Source organism: Orcinus orca, chromosome 9 (assembly GCF_937001465.1).
Source record: "Orcinus orca chromosome 9, mOrcOrc1.1, whole genome shotgun sequence".
Classification (NCBI taxonomy): Eukaryota; Metazoa; Chordata; class Mammalia; order Artiodactyla; family Delphinidae; genus Orcinus; species Orcinus orca.
Genome location: NC_064567.1, coordinates 45,552,907 through 45,564,209, shown reverse-complemented (window position 1 = coordinate 45,564,209; position 11,303 = coordinate 45,552,907). Strand labels below are relative to the sequence as shown.

Here is an 11,303-nt window from a genome sequence, read left to right as displayed (position 1 = left end):
TATGTGAAAAATATTAGATGTCAACTTAAAAATGTGCAAGATGGGACACATAATTTCAAAAAAATGGGGGAAGGGGCATACCTAGAGCAAAAGCCCTTTTGAACACCAGCCTGATGGCTCCTCTGGCCCCTTGACTCCCACCTTCTCCTGGAGGGAAGGGTGGATGGAGGCCAGGATGGAGATGGCCCCAGTTGTGGCTCACGGAGACTGCAGTGTGGGGGAGGGGAGCTGCTCTACACTTCCCTCCAGATTCCAGAACAGGAACAGGCCATGGCCTGCTTGGGGAGCTGGGCCTCTCCTTCACGCTGAATTAAACTGCCTTCAGCTGGAGAGGAAGGGCAGCTATTGGCCTGGGCAAACGATAAGGGACAGACCTGCAGGCACAGGTGGAGAGGGAGAACCGGCCCCAGGCCAGGGCGAGAGTCTCTGCAAATGATGATGGACCCAGCCCACCGCCCCTGGCCCACAGCACGCCTTCAAACCTGAGGGGAGGCCGCGTTTCCACAGAGGCACAGTTTATTTCACAGACAGTGGAGATGTTGTTTCTGAAGGGGAGGCCGAAGCCCAGTCTCAGGTGTGGGCTGAGGGATTAGTTCCAGTCACCAAAGACGTACTTTGGTTTCTGCTATTCCTACCCTACTCCTTCTCCCAGCCTGTCGTCCCCCACGTGTCTCCTCCCCGTTTCATCCTACACCCTGTATCTGGTTGGTCTAAGCGTGTACGGCTGCCCTGGCAACCTCTTCCTCCCCACCTGCCCCTCCCCAAGGCCCTGAATCGGTGGACTAGGCTGAGAAGAGGGCTCTCAGGAAAGGAGGCAGCATCCTTCCAAGGGTCCGAGAGGCAGGAGGATGGGGTGTAGGTGAGGCTTCTCTAAGTGAGAGTCCCAGGGACGAAGCCAGTGGAATGAATCTTACTCCAGCTGCTGTGCCTCCCTCCAACTGCAGAGGGCGCCACAGAACTTAGAGGCAGAAGGCAGGGTGTGGGACCAACCATCACCCCGCCGCTGGTGGGAAGACCCCTGCCATGAGTGGGGCAAAGGAGCCCCAGGTCTGTCATGAACTAGCTGTGTGACTTGGGCAGGCCCTCCCTGGCTCTGGGCCTCAGTTTCCTCATCAGTGAACAGGGCGACTGTGAGGATCCAGCCAGAGAGGCTGGTGTGGGCAATGCCTGAAGCCCTGTGACCCGCTCTCCTCCGGGGGTTCCCGTGACTTCCCGGCTCAGCTCCCTCTCGCACTGAGACTTGGGGTCCAGCTGGCCCTGGTTCCTGAGAGCCCCTCGTGCTGCTGCATAGCCTCCCTCCTGCCGGCCTGGAGAGCTGGTCTCCCCCCTCCCTCTGCCCCCATCAGAGCCTGCGCAGCCAGGGGAACCCAGAGAAAGGTGCTGGAGGAGGATGGAGAGGCTGTCCCGATGGTGGAGTGATGGGCGAGGTGAGGGTACTGAGGGTCATACAGCCGCCGTCTGCTTGATGCTGTGGAAGCTGACCCGCGTGGGTGACGTGGGGATGGACACGGCCCGGGCCCCGGGGACTCGGAGGGAGTGACGGTCCTGCCAGCGGTGCCACTTCTTCTTCACAGCCGAGCGCACCTGCGGGGTTAGGAGGCGGCTCACCTGGGCCTGTGGAGGCCAATCCTGGGTCCCGGCCGGTCCTCTCCCCTGCTCCCTGCCCCTTGCAGGGCCACCAAGGGAGGCTGGGGCGGCCCCCCTGACTGCCAGCCTCACATCCAGAGACCGGCTGTTCCCAAAAGCAGGGTCCTTCTCACCTCCTCTGCAGCCCTGACCTCCTCTACCTCCTGGAAGACCTGCATTGCTTACCACAGCACGCAGCTGAGATGGAGAGCTAGTCATTGCAAGACCCGACCGTCACTGGTGCTGTTCTATTCTCATTTGTATTGCAATGGAAGAAGTTTTTCTGCAAGCTGGATCGTGTCCCCCACAGGCTAGCCTGGCACGTGGTTGAACAGAATAACTGTTCTGTAAGCATTGCTTGCTTGCTTTATGGCTCCTTCTCTCCCTGCCCTCCAGCACGTGCCGGTCTCCACTGCTGGACTTTCCTATCTGGGGTCTGCTTTAACTGACAGAGACCCAGGCATGCAGACCCCACCATTGCCCTGTGCACGGGCAGGTGAAGAGGCCTCAGGATGGCACTGGCGCTCCTCTGGGGTGTCTGGAAGCTCTCGGGCCCTGGGAGGGTGTCTGCTCTTTGCCCCAGCACCCACTGTGTGTCCTCACCCACCACAGGCCTGAGCGAACATCTCCCCCAAGTCCGCCGCGCTGGGATTCTGGGCCTTGTAAGCTAACCAAGTTTCACCAGAGCCTGGCTCCCTGGAGCCCACCCACAGGCGTGTGGCCTTCTCTGCGGCGGCAGGGGACAGGAAAGGACACGCTGGTGTCTTTCTGCTCCCTGGGTCCATAAAGGCCTGGATGTACGGCTCGCACCTGACTTGCTCCTGGAAAGCACTCTCCTGTCATCACCTGTGTTCTGGCTTCCTTCTTCTGTGAGCCCCTGTGGCCTGGGCTCCTGCCCACCCAGCTCTCCGAGTGCAATGAGAGAGTCGGTATATCGTTTCTGACCTGCAGAGTCAACCTTCTAAACTGGTTGGAGTCCCTCAGGCAGGATTCCTGTCTCCCCAAAGCTGGGTGGTTTCTCCAGACTTCCCCTCCCTTCTCCAGAGCAGAGCTGAGCAGAGCCAGGGATGCCCAAAAGGCTGGGGGGCTCCCCTCGAACTTCCCTGGAGTGGGGTCTGAGGACAGGCCTCCCGGGCCTGGAGTCATACCTCTCCGTTGAAGAAGCAGTAGAAGACGGACACAAAGAAACCCTGGGAAGGAAGAGGGAGACGTCACTGACCTGCTCAGGGAGCCACTCTGCCTGGGGGGTCGGGGGGTGGAGAGGGGACAGGATGACTGGGGGAACACTCTGACTCGGGACCCCGGAGGCTCAGAGCTGGGTAGGCACCCCCATCGTGGAGCAGGTGTACCGGGGTCCACTGCGAGTGACAGGCTGCCATGAGTCCTCAGAGCAGGGGCCGGGCCGGCAGGAGGTGCAGGCTAGGGTGACCCTGACCCAGTCAGGGGTGGGCCCACCTGGGCCCTGGGGTGGGAGTGACGGCGCCAGGGCCTGGGTTCAGGATGTGCACGCGCTTGTATTTCAGTGCATACGAACTAAACCAAGCCAGCGAGGGCACGGGTGCCTGAGCACGCCAGGTCAGGGGCGCTCTCTGTGGCCGCATCCCACTACGTGCCCCACCTGGAATGACTGCAGGAAGGAGTTGAAATAGATGAACACGATCTGTGACAGCTCGTCCTCCCCAGGGCTGACGAAGAAGAGCATGTAGGTGACGCCCAGAAGGGGCAAGAGAACCAGGGTGGCCTTCACCGCCTTCCTGGGGAGGGGGAAGGGTGACAAGACCCATCTGAGCCCCTGAGGCACGTGGGGCCTCACTCGCTGGCGTCTCTTCTGGGAGCCTGAGCGAGGGCCCCACCCAGAGGCAGGGGGATGGCCCAGATGGCCTCCTCACTCCTCCCCCGCTGAGGGTCAAGGCACCCATCACTCACCTGTACTGGATCGTCTCTGACGTGGTGGATGCTCGTAACTTCGTCATTAGGATCCTGACGATGTTGAACAGAAATACAAAATTGATCTGGAGGGACGGGGGCAGAGAGGGAAAAAGGAAGGACCACGCGGTGGGGATGAGAGGAGAGGCGACCACCTCCCCTGTAACCCACTGAGAATCCACGGCCCAACCCACTCACCCCAGCACCTGCCTGGGGTCCCAAGACCTCTGCTCCTCCCTCCCCGGGGCAGGCAGGTACCCCACTTGCCGGGTCCCCTGTCACCTGAGGACTCCAGAGCCTGCTTCTCCACACCCTGACCCGAGGGAGGAAAAGCAGCCTTGGAGGCAGTGCACAAGGGCACAAAGGTCACTCCTTCCTGAAGCACCCAGAGCTCTGCCCGGCCCGCCCCCGCTGCTGCAGGGCCCCCACTTGTCAACTGAGGGTCTCCCTGAGGCCCTTTGGACACAGGACAGTCCTGCCCTGGTGGAGCAGACCCGGCCAGATGGAGTGGTTAATAACTCGGTTGCTGGGAGGAGTGATTAATCTCTCACCATTCGTCCCCTGCACCCAGGAAAACTCTAGATTCTTCGCAGACACGCCTGAGGCAGTGGAGATGAACAGGCTGCTGGGCTGACTCCAGCAGCTGGCTCCTGGAAGGGCCTCACTTATCTTCATTCTGAGCCTTCTCTCAGCATCGGAGCCTGCCGCTCCCAGCCTCTCCCCGGGACCTGCCCGTGTGGCCTCCCGGGGCAGCCCTGTGCTGCATGTGGTGGTCTCTGTGGGTGTGCAAGTGTCCTGTTAACCCGTGTCGGCTTGTCTGTGTGCCTGTGTGCTGCCTTCTCCATGCTCCCCGTGGGTCTGTTCTCTGTGCTTGTGTGTTTGCCTTGGTGTGTTCCTGTGTGAGTGTGGACCTGGGGACATGGACACACCCGTGTCTCTCTTCATCCATCTCCAAGTGCGAGTAGACAGGAAAGTGAGTGTTGTATGCCTAACACCCTGGGGACCTCGCACAGGAAAGTACCCATGGGTCAGAAGGAGATACGTATTAGCCCAGGGGTGTCTGCTGGCTCGTGTGTGTGCACATGTCTGAGTGTGTGCGTGTGTTTATACACACACACACCCCTCCCAAGTCCTGGTCCTGAGATTCCGTCATTTCTGGAGCCTCCTAAGCTCTGAGGCTTGGGGACACAGGCAGACATCACGGGACACACATCCCTGTGGCCTCTGGGTCACCCCTAAGCTTGAGGCTACTCTGGGGCCCTGGGGGGCTCCCTCCTCAGCCACGGCCTGCTGTTCCAGTGCCCACAGTAGCACAGCCTGGTGAACCCAGGGTGAGGGGTGGTGGAAGCGTTCAGCCAGGGCTGCCCATGGCCTGCTGCACCTTGCTTCCTCTTAAGGCCTGTCTAATTTCCAGCTCCTGGGTTTCTGGTCTTTGCCCTTGGATCGTGAGGTCACTTTAACACACAGGCCGATCCTAATTTTCTCACACAAGTGATACAAAATACTTGACCTTTTCCGATTCTTCATGACTTCTGTGAGAACAGAGGTTGTTGGACTCAAAATATATTCTCATTTCTTCCACATTTCCCTGCATTAAATCTTATTCACTAATCGTCCATAAACCCACTAAGCAATTCACTCAGTTATCCACCCACTCTTATCCATCTATCCCTCCATCCATTAATCCATCCAAATATTACTCAACCATCCATTCATTATTTTATCCACCCACCCTCCCACCCACTTATTTAACATGTAACATTCATCCAGCCATCTAAATATCTACTCAACATTCCATTCATCAGTTTATCTACCCACCCACCCACTCACCCACTTATTCAACAGGTAACGTACATACATCCACTAACCATCCAACCACCCATCCATCTAGTCAATAAGCAATTGCTGAGCACCTCTGGGCTACAGGGCGCTGTTCCATGTGCTGAGGCAAGAGCAGGGACAGGGGCTGGTGGGGAGGGTCTGGGAGACAAGGCCTTATGCCCTCTGCTCACCCTAGGCAGGAGCTGGTGATGCTGCCTACACCCCACCTCAGGCTGGTCTGTGCAGCCCCAAAGTCACTCTTTCCTTTTGGGCTTGGTTCCCAGCTTCCCCCTTTACAACATCTTCTCCACCTCACTTCACTGCAGGCACCTTCCTCCCTTCCCCAGGGAGCCGCTGACACCGCCCTCCCACCTGGTTTCCAAACCCTCCCTGTCTGCGCATGTGCAGAGGCGGGCAGGGAGGGAGGAAGGGGGACTGACATCTCTTCCTCCTTGGCTTCAGACACGGTTCCTTCTGTCCTTTAAACCCAGGCTGGGAGAGGTAGTCCCAGCCCTTGGGGGTGTCCTCTGCTCCCCTCCAGCTCTGGGTATTGGGGTGCTGCCATCACATCGCAGCTCCTTGTAGCGCACATTCACCAAGCCCAGCAACATAGCCAGCCTGCTTGTCCACCTGGATCTGTGGAGCCTAGTGAGTCTCAGAGGCCCAAGTCCTGAGTCCTACTGCGTTCAGGGCCCTGGCTGGGCCACAGAGAAAGCCCAGACAACTCACATCCCTGCTCACAAGGCCCCTGGACACCAGGGTTCTCCCACTAGAGTATGCACATCAAAGGCGCTTGTTCCAAATGCCGCTCTTGGACACACCCCCGAGATCCCCAGTGGCAGGTGGAGGCCCTGGGATCTCCATTTGGAATAGGGGCAGCCGGGATATTGCTGAGGAAGACACCACCCACGGAACAAAGAGGCAAGGCTTTCACCGGACAGACCTCACGTGCCACACACCATTCACCTGTAGCTGCAGGGGACAGTTCTCAGCTTGGGGCTTTCTCTGGTGCCAGGGGAGCTAGCTCAGCCTGAAAATGGGGAGAGGGTAGCTGGAAATGTGGGGATTCAAGGTCTCCAGGGCAACCTCCACGGATGGGGCATGAAGCATATGGGTAAGTAACCCTGCTTCCCGACCAGGGGTCAATTCTGAGACTCTTCTACGTGTTGCCCCATGGAAGCCTGCTTATCACTTAACGTTTATCGGTTTCCTCCCTTCCTTGTCCTCTACTCCCACCCCTCGTTGTGTTTCCTGGGACCACGTCCCACCAAGTCCTTGTCGCATGGCTCTAATTCCAGCTATTCCGATTGGCATCTGCGTGGCCTTGGGCAAATGACTTAATTAACGTTTCTGAGCTTCTGCTTCCTTGTCCGTCCAGTGGGGATAGCCATGGAGCCCATCTGGGAAGGTTGGCACAGGTTCAAATACTCATGGAAAGCACTGAGCTCATGCCTTTCCCACGCCATCAACAGTGACAACAGCCTCCTGCAAACCCAACCAGCCAACTCACTTCCCAGAACCCAGAAATGAGCACGGGTCTCTCAGACAGCTGTGGACTGCTGGGGGAGGCCAGGGGTGGCAGGGTATCCAAAGGAAGGGATGGCGGGAGGTGGTGGGTAACCTGCCCTCCAGTCTCAGCTCAGCTAACTATTAGTGATGACCTTGAGCAGCTGTTTCACCTCCCAGGTTCTTCATCTGTGAAATGGGGAGCATCATCCCTACTTCCAGGCATCGAGGATGTGAGGATCGGAAGTAATGAAGATAGAGCTTCTGGAAGGGCTGAGCTTGGAACCTGGAAGCCCTGTCCATGCATATAGCTGGGTGTGGGCTGGGTCCAAAGGGAAAGACAAGCACGGGGCTCTTGGTAAGGGTGGAACCGGAGAAGGGGGCATGGAGAGGAGGTGGGAGTTGGGTATTGTCACTGCGCCTTCCAAGCCTGTCCCCCTTCTCTGTTCATTTCCTCACTGCTGTCCAACATCTTTGCAGAGGCGGCTCGCTTCCCACCCAAGCCAGCCTTTCCGCTCACACTGGTGGAGGGGGGCATCAGTGACTCATTGCAGCTAGGACTCCAAGGACAATGATTCCCCCTTCTGACAGCTGACAAGGACTGGCTTCTATCTCTGAAATGAATGGAGCCCTGAGGGTGGAATTTCAGGCAGTGGGTAAAAAACCTTCCTAGTCATCTCCGGTTCGTATACATCAAGGACACTCCAAAGATGGGGGGTCAAATGAATCCCTGAGGAAATTACAAAAAGGAGGAGAGTAAGGAAATAAAAAGAGATAAACAGTCATTGTCTCCAAGGTAGACCAAAGAAGCCCCCATTAGGCACCTGCTGTGTGCAAGGGGGTGGTGCTCTCTCAAGCATCCTGCACTGGGAGCAGGTGGCCCTTTAAGGAGCCTGAAATTAACAAGCCTGAAATGAGTCTTACGTAAATGCCAGTTTCTTATGGGGCTTTTTTGTATGTCTATTTTTTTTAGCGTATGATATATAATGGGTTCTTTTCTTTTGCAGAATGCAGCCTCTACTTAAAATCTACCTTAATTAAAGCTCGTTGTGGTTTAGATACCTGGCAGCAATTATACCTTAGATGTTAATACATTTGGCAAAGGGCGGGGAGCTGGATGAGGAATAATTGCTCGTTATGCTTCCTTTGTCCCACTGCTCCAGGCTGGGGGCGGTGGGCTGGGCCCTGGAGGGGGTCGCTGCGGGTAGAGGGAGAGTAGGTCTGGGCTGAACAGAATCCCGCGGACCCTTCTCTTGCCACCAGCTGCCCTCCTTGCCTGGCTTGTACCTGGCAAGGGGATGTCAGATGTCGGAGGCATTAGAAATCTGCCAGTCGGCTTTTCTCTGCCCAGAACCTGAGGGCCAGAGAGGGGAGAGGGCTGCATCAGGGCGTGGAGCGCGAGGAAGGGAGAGCTGGGAGTGGGATGCCAGGCAGCGGGGTGGTGCGTACAGAGTGTGTGCGGGGGGGCCGATCCAGACCCTGTCCCTCCCCAGCATCTCTGCTGGGTGGGTCCTCTGCTGTCCTCCTGGTGCCCAGCCCTGTCCCACTTCCCACTGAGGACCTACCAAGAGCACGAGGATGATGGGGCCCTGGTAGATGTAGTCCACCAGGTCGCCGGGCTCCTTGCCAAACCAGCACCTGCAAAGATGGAGTGGCTGTAAGTGGCCTGCTGAACCACAGCCTGGGGACCACTGCAGCCTCGGGGCCAGGGTCCTCTGTCTTGACTCTTTCTGAGATCCAATCTCCATGGCTCTTCCTTCCCCCGAAGCCTGGGTGGACAGCCCCAGCCCCACTGACCACCCTGGCTCATACCTGGGCTGCCTTTTGCCCTACATGGAGGGTCTGGTCTCCCCAGGCAGACTGAGGCAGGCCCTGGGTCTCCTCCCCCTTCTCCTTGCTCCCTCACCCCATCCCAGGATGCTGGGCCCAGGGCTGGACATGCAGGAGGCCCATGAAAGGAGAGCTGGGCTCCCCGTCGCTGGCCAGGGCCCAACTGCCTGTACCACCTGTTCCCGCATTGCTTGGAACCCGCCTCTCCTTGTGCCAGGCACTCAGACGCACAAAGCAGCAGACGTGGAGGCGGGAGCCTTCTCCTAGCCCGATCCCTGGCCTCATTCACCCAGGGAAGGAAGCTTGCTCCTGTTAGAGGCTTGGTTATTCTTTGGGGATGCTAGGGGTGAAGAAGCTTCAGGGTCTGGATGGAGGAAGGGCTGGCCCAGGACCCAGTCTGGCTCTGCCAGCAACTCCTACTGGACCTCAGAAAGGGCCCCACAGAGTTCAGGAAATTCTGTGTCTTCTGCAACTTCAGAGGTCATCCAGTGCACATTGCCTCAGGCAGGATTCTCCCCTGCAGCCTCCCAGCACTGTTTTTTTACTTTTCTTTGCTTAAACACCCCCTTTGATGGGAAGCTCACTACCTCTCAAGGCAGCCCTCTCACTCTTGGGCAGCTTTTATCGTTAGGAGCTCTTCCTAATGTTGAGCTCTCAGAACCCACGCCATTCCTACCCCCTGCCCCCAGATCCCATCTGCTCCCTCCATCCTCAGAGACCCCTTGAATATTTGTATACAGATACTGACGTTCCTCTGTCCCCTCTTTTCTCAGCTGGTGGCACCCAACTTCCCCGCCGTTCCCTGGCTGACCTGCAGCCAGAATTGCCATCATCTGCGCTGAGGCTGAGTATTTCAAAGTCTCTGGTGCAGAGAGGGTCCCAGCACGGAACACTGCACCCCAGGAAGAGACTGGGACGCCAGAATAAAACAAGCTTCCACTGGCCTGGCCCGGGCATCTGTGAGGGGCTCAATACCACAGCTGGAGGTGCTCTGAGCTGAAAGCCTGGAGCCAGACTTGCCACATCCAACTCCAGGAGGCCGCCCTACCAAAGGCTAAGGGGGTCGTGCGTTGGGTGCTTAAAGGAACGATTCCTAACTCAATTCAACAAAGTTGACTTGACACCTATCGCATGAGTACCTCTGGGTGCGAAGGAAATGTTCTCAATTTAAGGACAATGGAAAAGTGAACTGTCCTGGCGTGGCTGCAATTCTTGCCCCGTGGCTGACCTGTCCTAACATCCCTCTGAGCCCCATGGCTGGCCTGTCCTTACTTACTGTTCATTCTCATAGTAGAGTTTGCCAATGGCCCAGGCGACGATGATGGGGCAGGGGATGCCTGAAAGAAGGACAGACACAGCTGCAGTGGACAGACAGATGGTCAGGAGCCCCTCTCGTAGAACACAGTGTGGGGAGGAACCACAAAGGGCTAGGATCTTGTTTCCAGTCATCTAACTGCAGGCCATCCATGACCTTGAGGGGCCTTGTCCCTAGACCCCTGCCCCCATCCCTCCCTCACCCTCAGCCGTCCCCTCCAAGCAGGTCAGAGAGATGAGGGGACAGCGTGATTTTCTGAGGTTTTTTGATGGAGAAGTGGAGCTGGCCAGCTTTTCTTTTGAAGCCAGAGACAAAGGTCTTTGGATTGGCCATTCCAGGCAAGAAGAGGAAGGCTATTTGTGGACTGTGCTTTCAGAGGGACTATTTGCTTCTTCCTCTCCAGCATGGAGGGGAGTGGCTGCATCCTCGGACTGTCCTGGGGATGGTAGACAGGAATGTGATCCGGTCCTTGGACCCAAGATGAAGGGAGGTGACCCTGTCAGCAGCACCCTCTCCCCACTAGACCCTGCAGGTCCCCCCAGGACCCTCACACCATCCAATGAAGAGGAAGAGCCGCTTGCGCAGGCGGTCAGTGGAGTAGGTCATGACGATGGCCGTGTGCAGGTAGCAGCCCTCCACGAACATCCAGAAGAAGTTAGTCACCACGAAGTAGTTGAAGCTGGTGGTGATGCAGCGGCACCAGACCTGCGCGGGGCAGGCAGCAGTCAGTGGCTGCCTGGGGCCCAGGCCCAAGTGCACAGCTTGGGCGCTGATGGAGGGGAGGTCGTTTGAGTTGAGTCATGGACATGGCATTAAACACCCTTGAATCTCATTCTGGGAAGCTTCATCCTTTCTCTTCCACATTTTCTAGAAAGTGCCAGGCTCCCCTGGTACCAGGGGGTCTGACTTCTCACCAGTGTTTTCTAATCTCCTTTTTCATAAAAGAAAGAGGGAGTCTGACTCTGAGATCTTTGCAGGGAGAGGCTAGAACTGAACAGCACTGTCGTGTTTCACCATCACTTTTTTTTGAGGGTCACCTTCACTTCACAGCGAGTCAGACTGGTTTCCGTTTCGGGATGGACTATGAAATTTCATGTAGAAAAAAATTAGCGAGTCAATTAGAAGAAAATTGTTATTGAACTAGTACAGGGTCTGTGAAGGTGAGCTGCAGCGGTGGAGGTGACCCTCCCAAATCTCTGGGTTTAGGAGATTCTGGGCTTAGTGTCATCACTGCCGTCTCCGGAGGGAGACTTCCTTACACCGGGACCTCGGGCAACTG

At 57.1% G+C, this 11,303-nt stretch overlaps 1 protein-coding gene across 9 annotated transcripts in view; it reads right to left on the bottom strand.

The window, feature by feature from the left end:
- Positions 1 to 498: 498 nt before the first annotated feature.
- The window catches only part of CRHR2 (corticotropin releasing hormone receptor 2), a 44,581-nt gene continuing 33,776 nt past the window's right edge, over positions 499 to 11,303 (bottom strand). For 4 of the 9 annotated variants that reach the window (XM_004269941.3, XM_049714863.1, XM_049714864.1 and 1 more), the window contains 7 exons: positions 10,576 to 10,729; positions 9,986 to 10,046; positions 8,445 to 8,517; positions 3,553 to 3,638; positions 3,245 to 3,380; positions 2,775 to 2,816; positions 499 to 1,584 (listed from right to left, as the gene is read on the bottom strand). In XM_004269941.3, the coding sequence (XP_004269989.1) occupies positions 1,444 to 1,584; positions 2,775 to 2,816; positions 3,245 to 3,380; positions 3,553 to 3,638; positions 8,445 to 8,517; positions 9,986 to 10,046; positions 10,576 to 10,729 (693 nt within the window). In that variant the 3' untranslated portion in view covers positions 499 to 1,443. Of the gene's footprint in view, positions 1,585 to 2,774; positions 2,817 to 3,244; positions 3,381 to 3,552; positions 3,639 to 7,870; positions 8,234 to 8,444; positions 8,518 to 9,985; positions 10,047 to 10,575; positions 10,730 to 11,303 lie in introns of those variants that run through there. The other 5 variants (XM_049714861.1, XM_049714862.1, XM_033428321.2 and 2 more) reach the window with 3 other exon arrangements.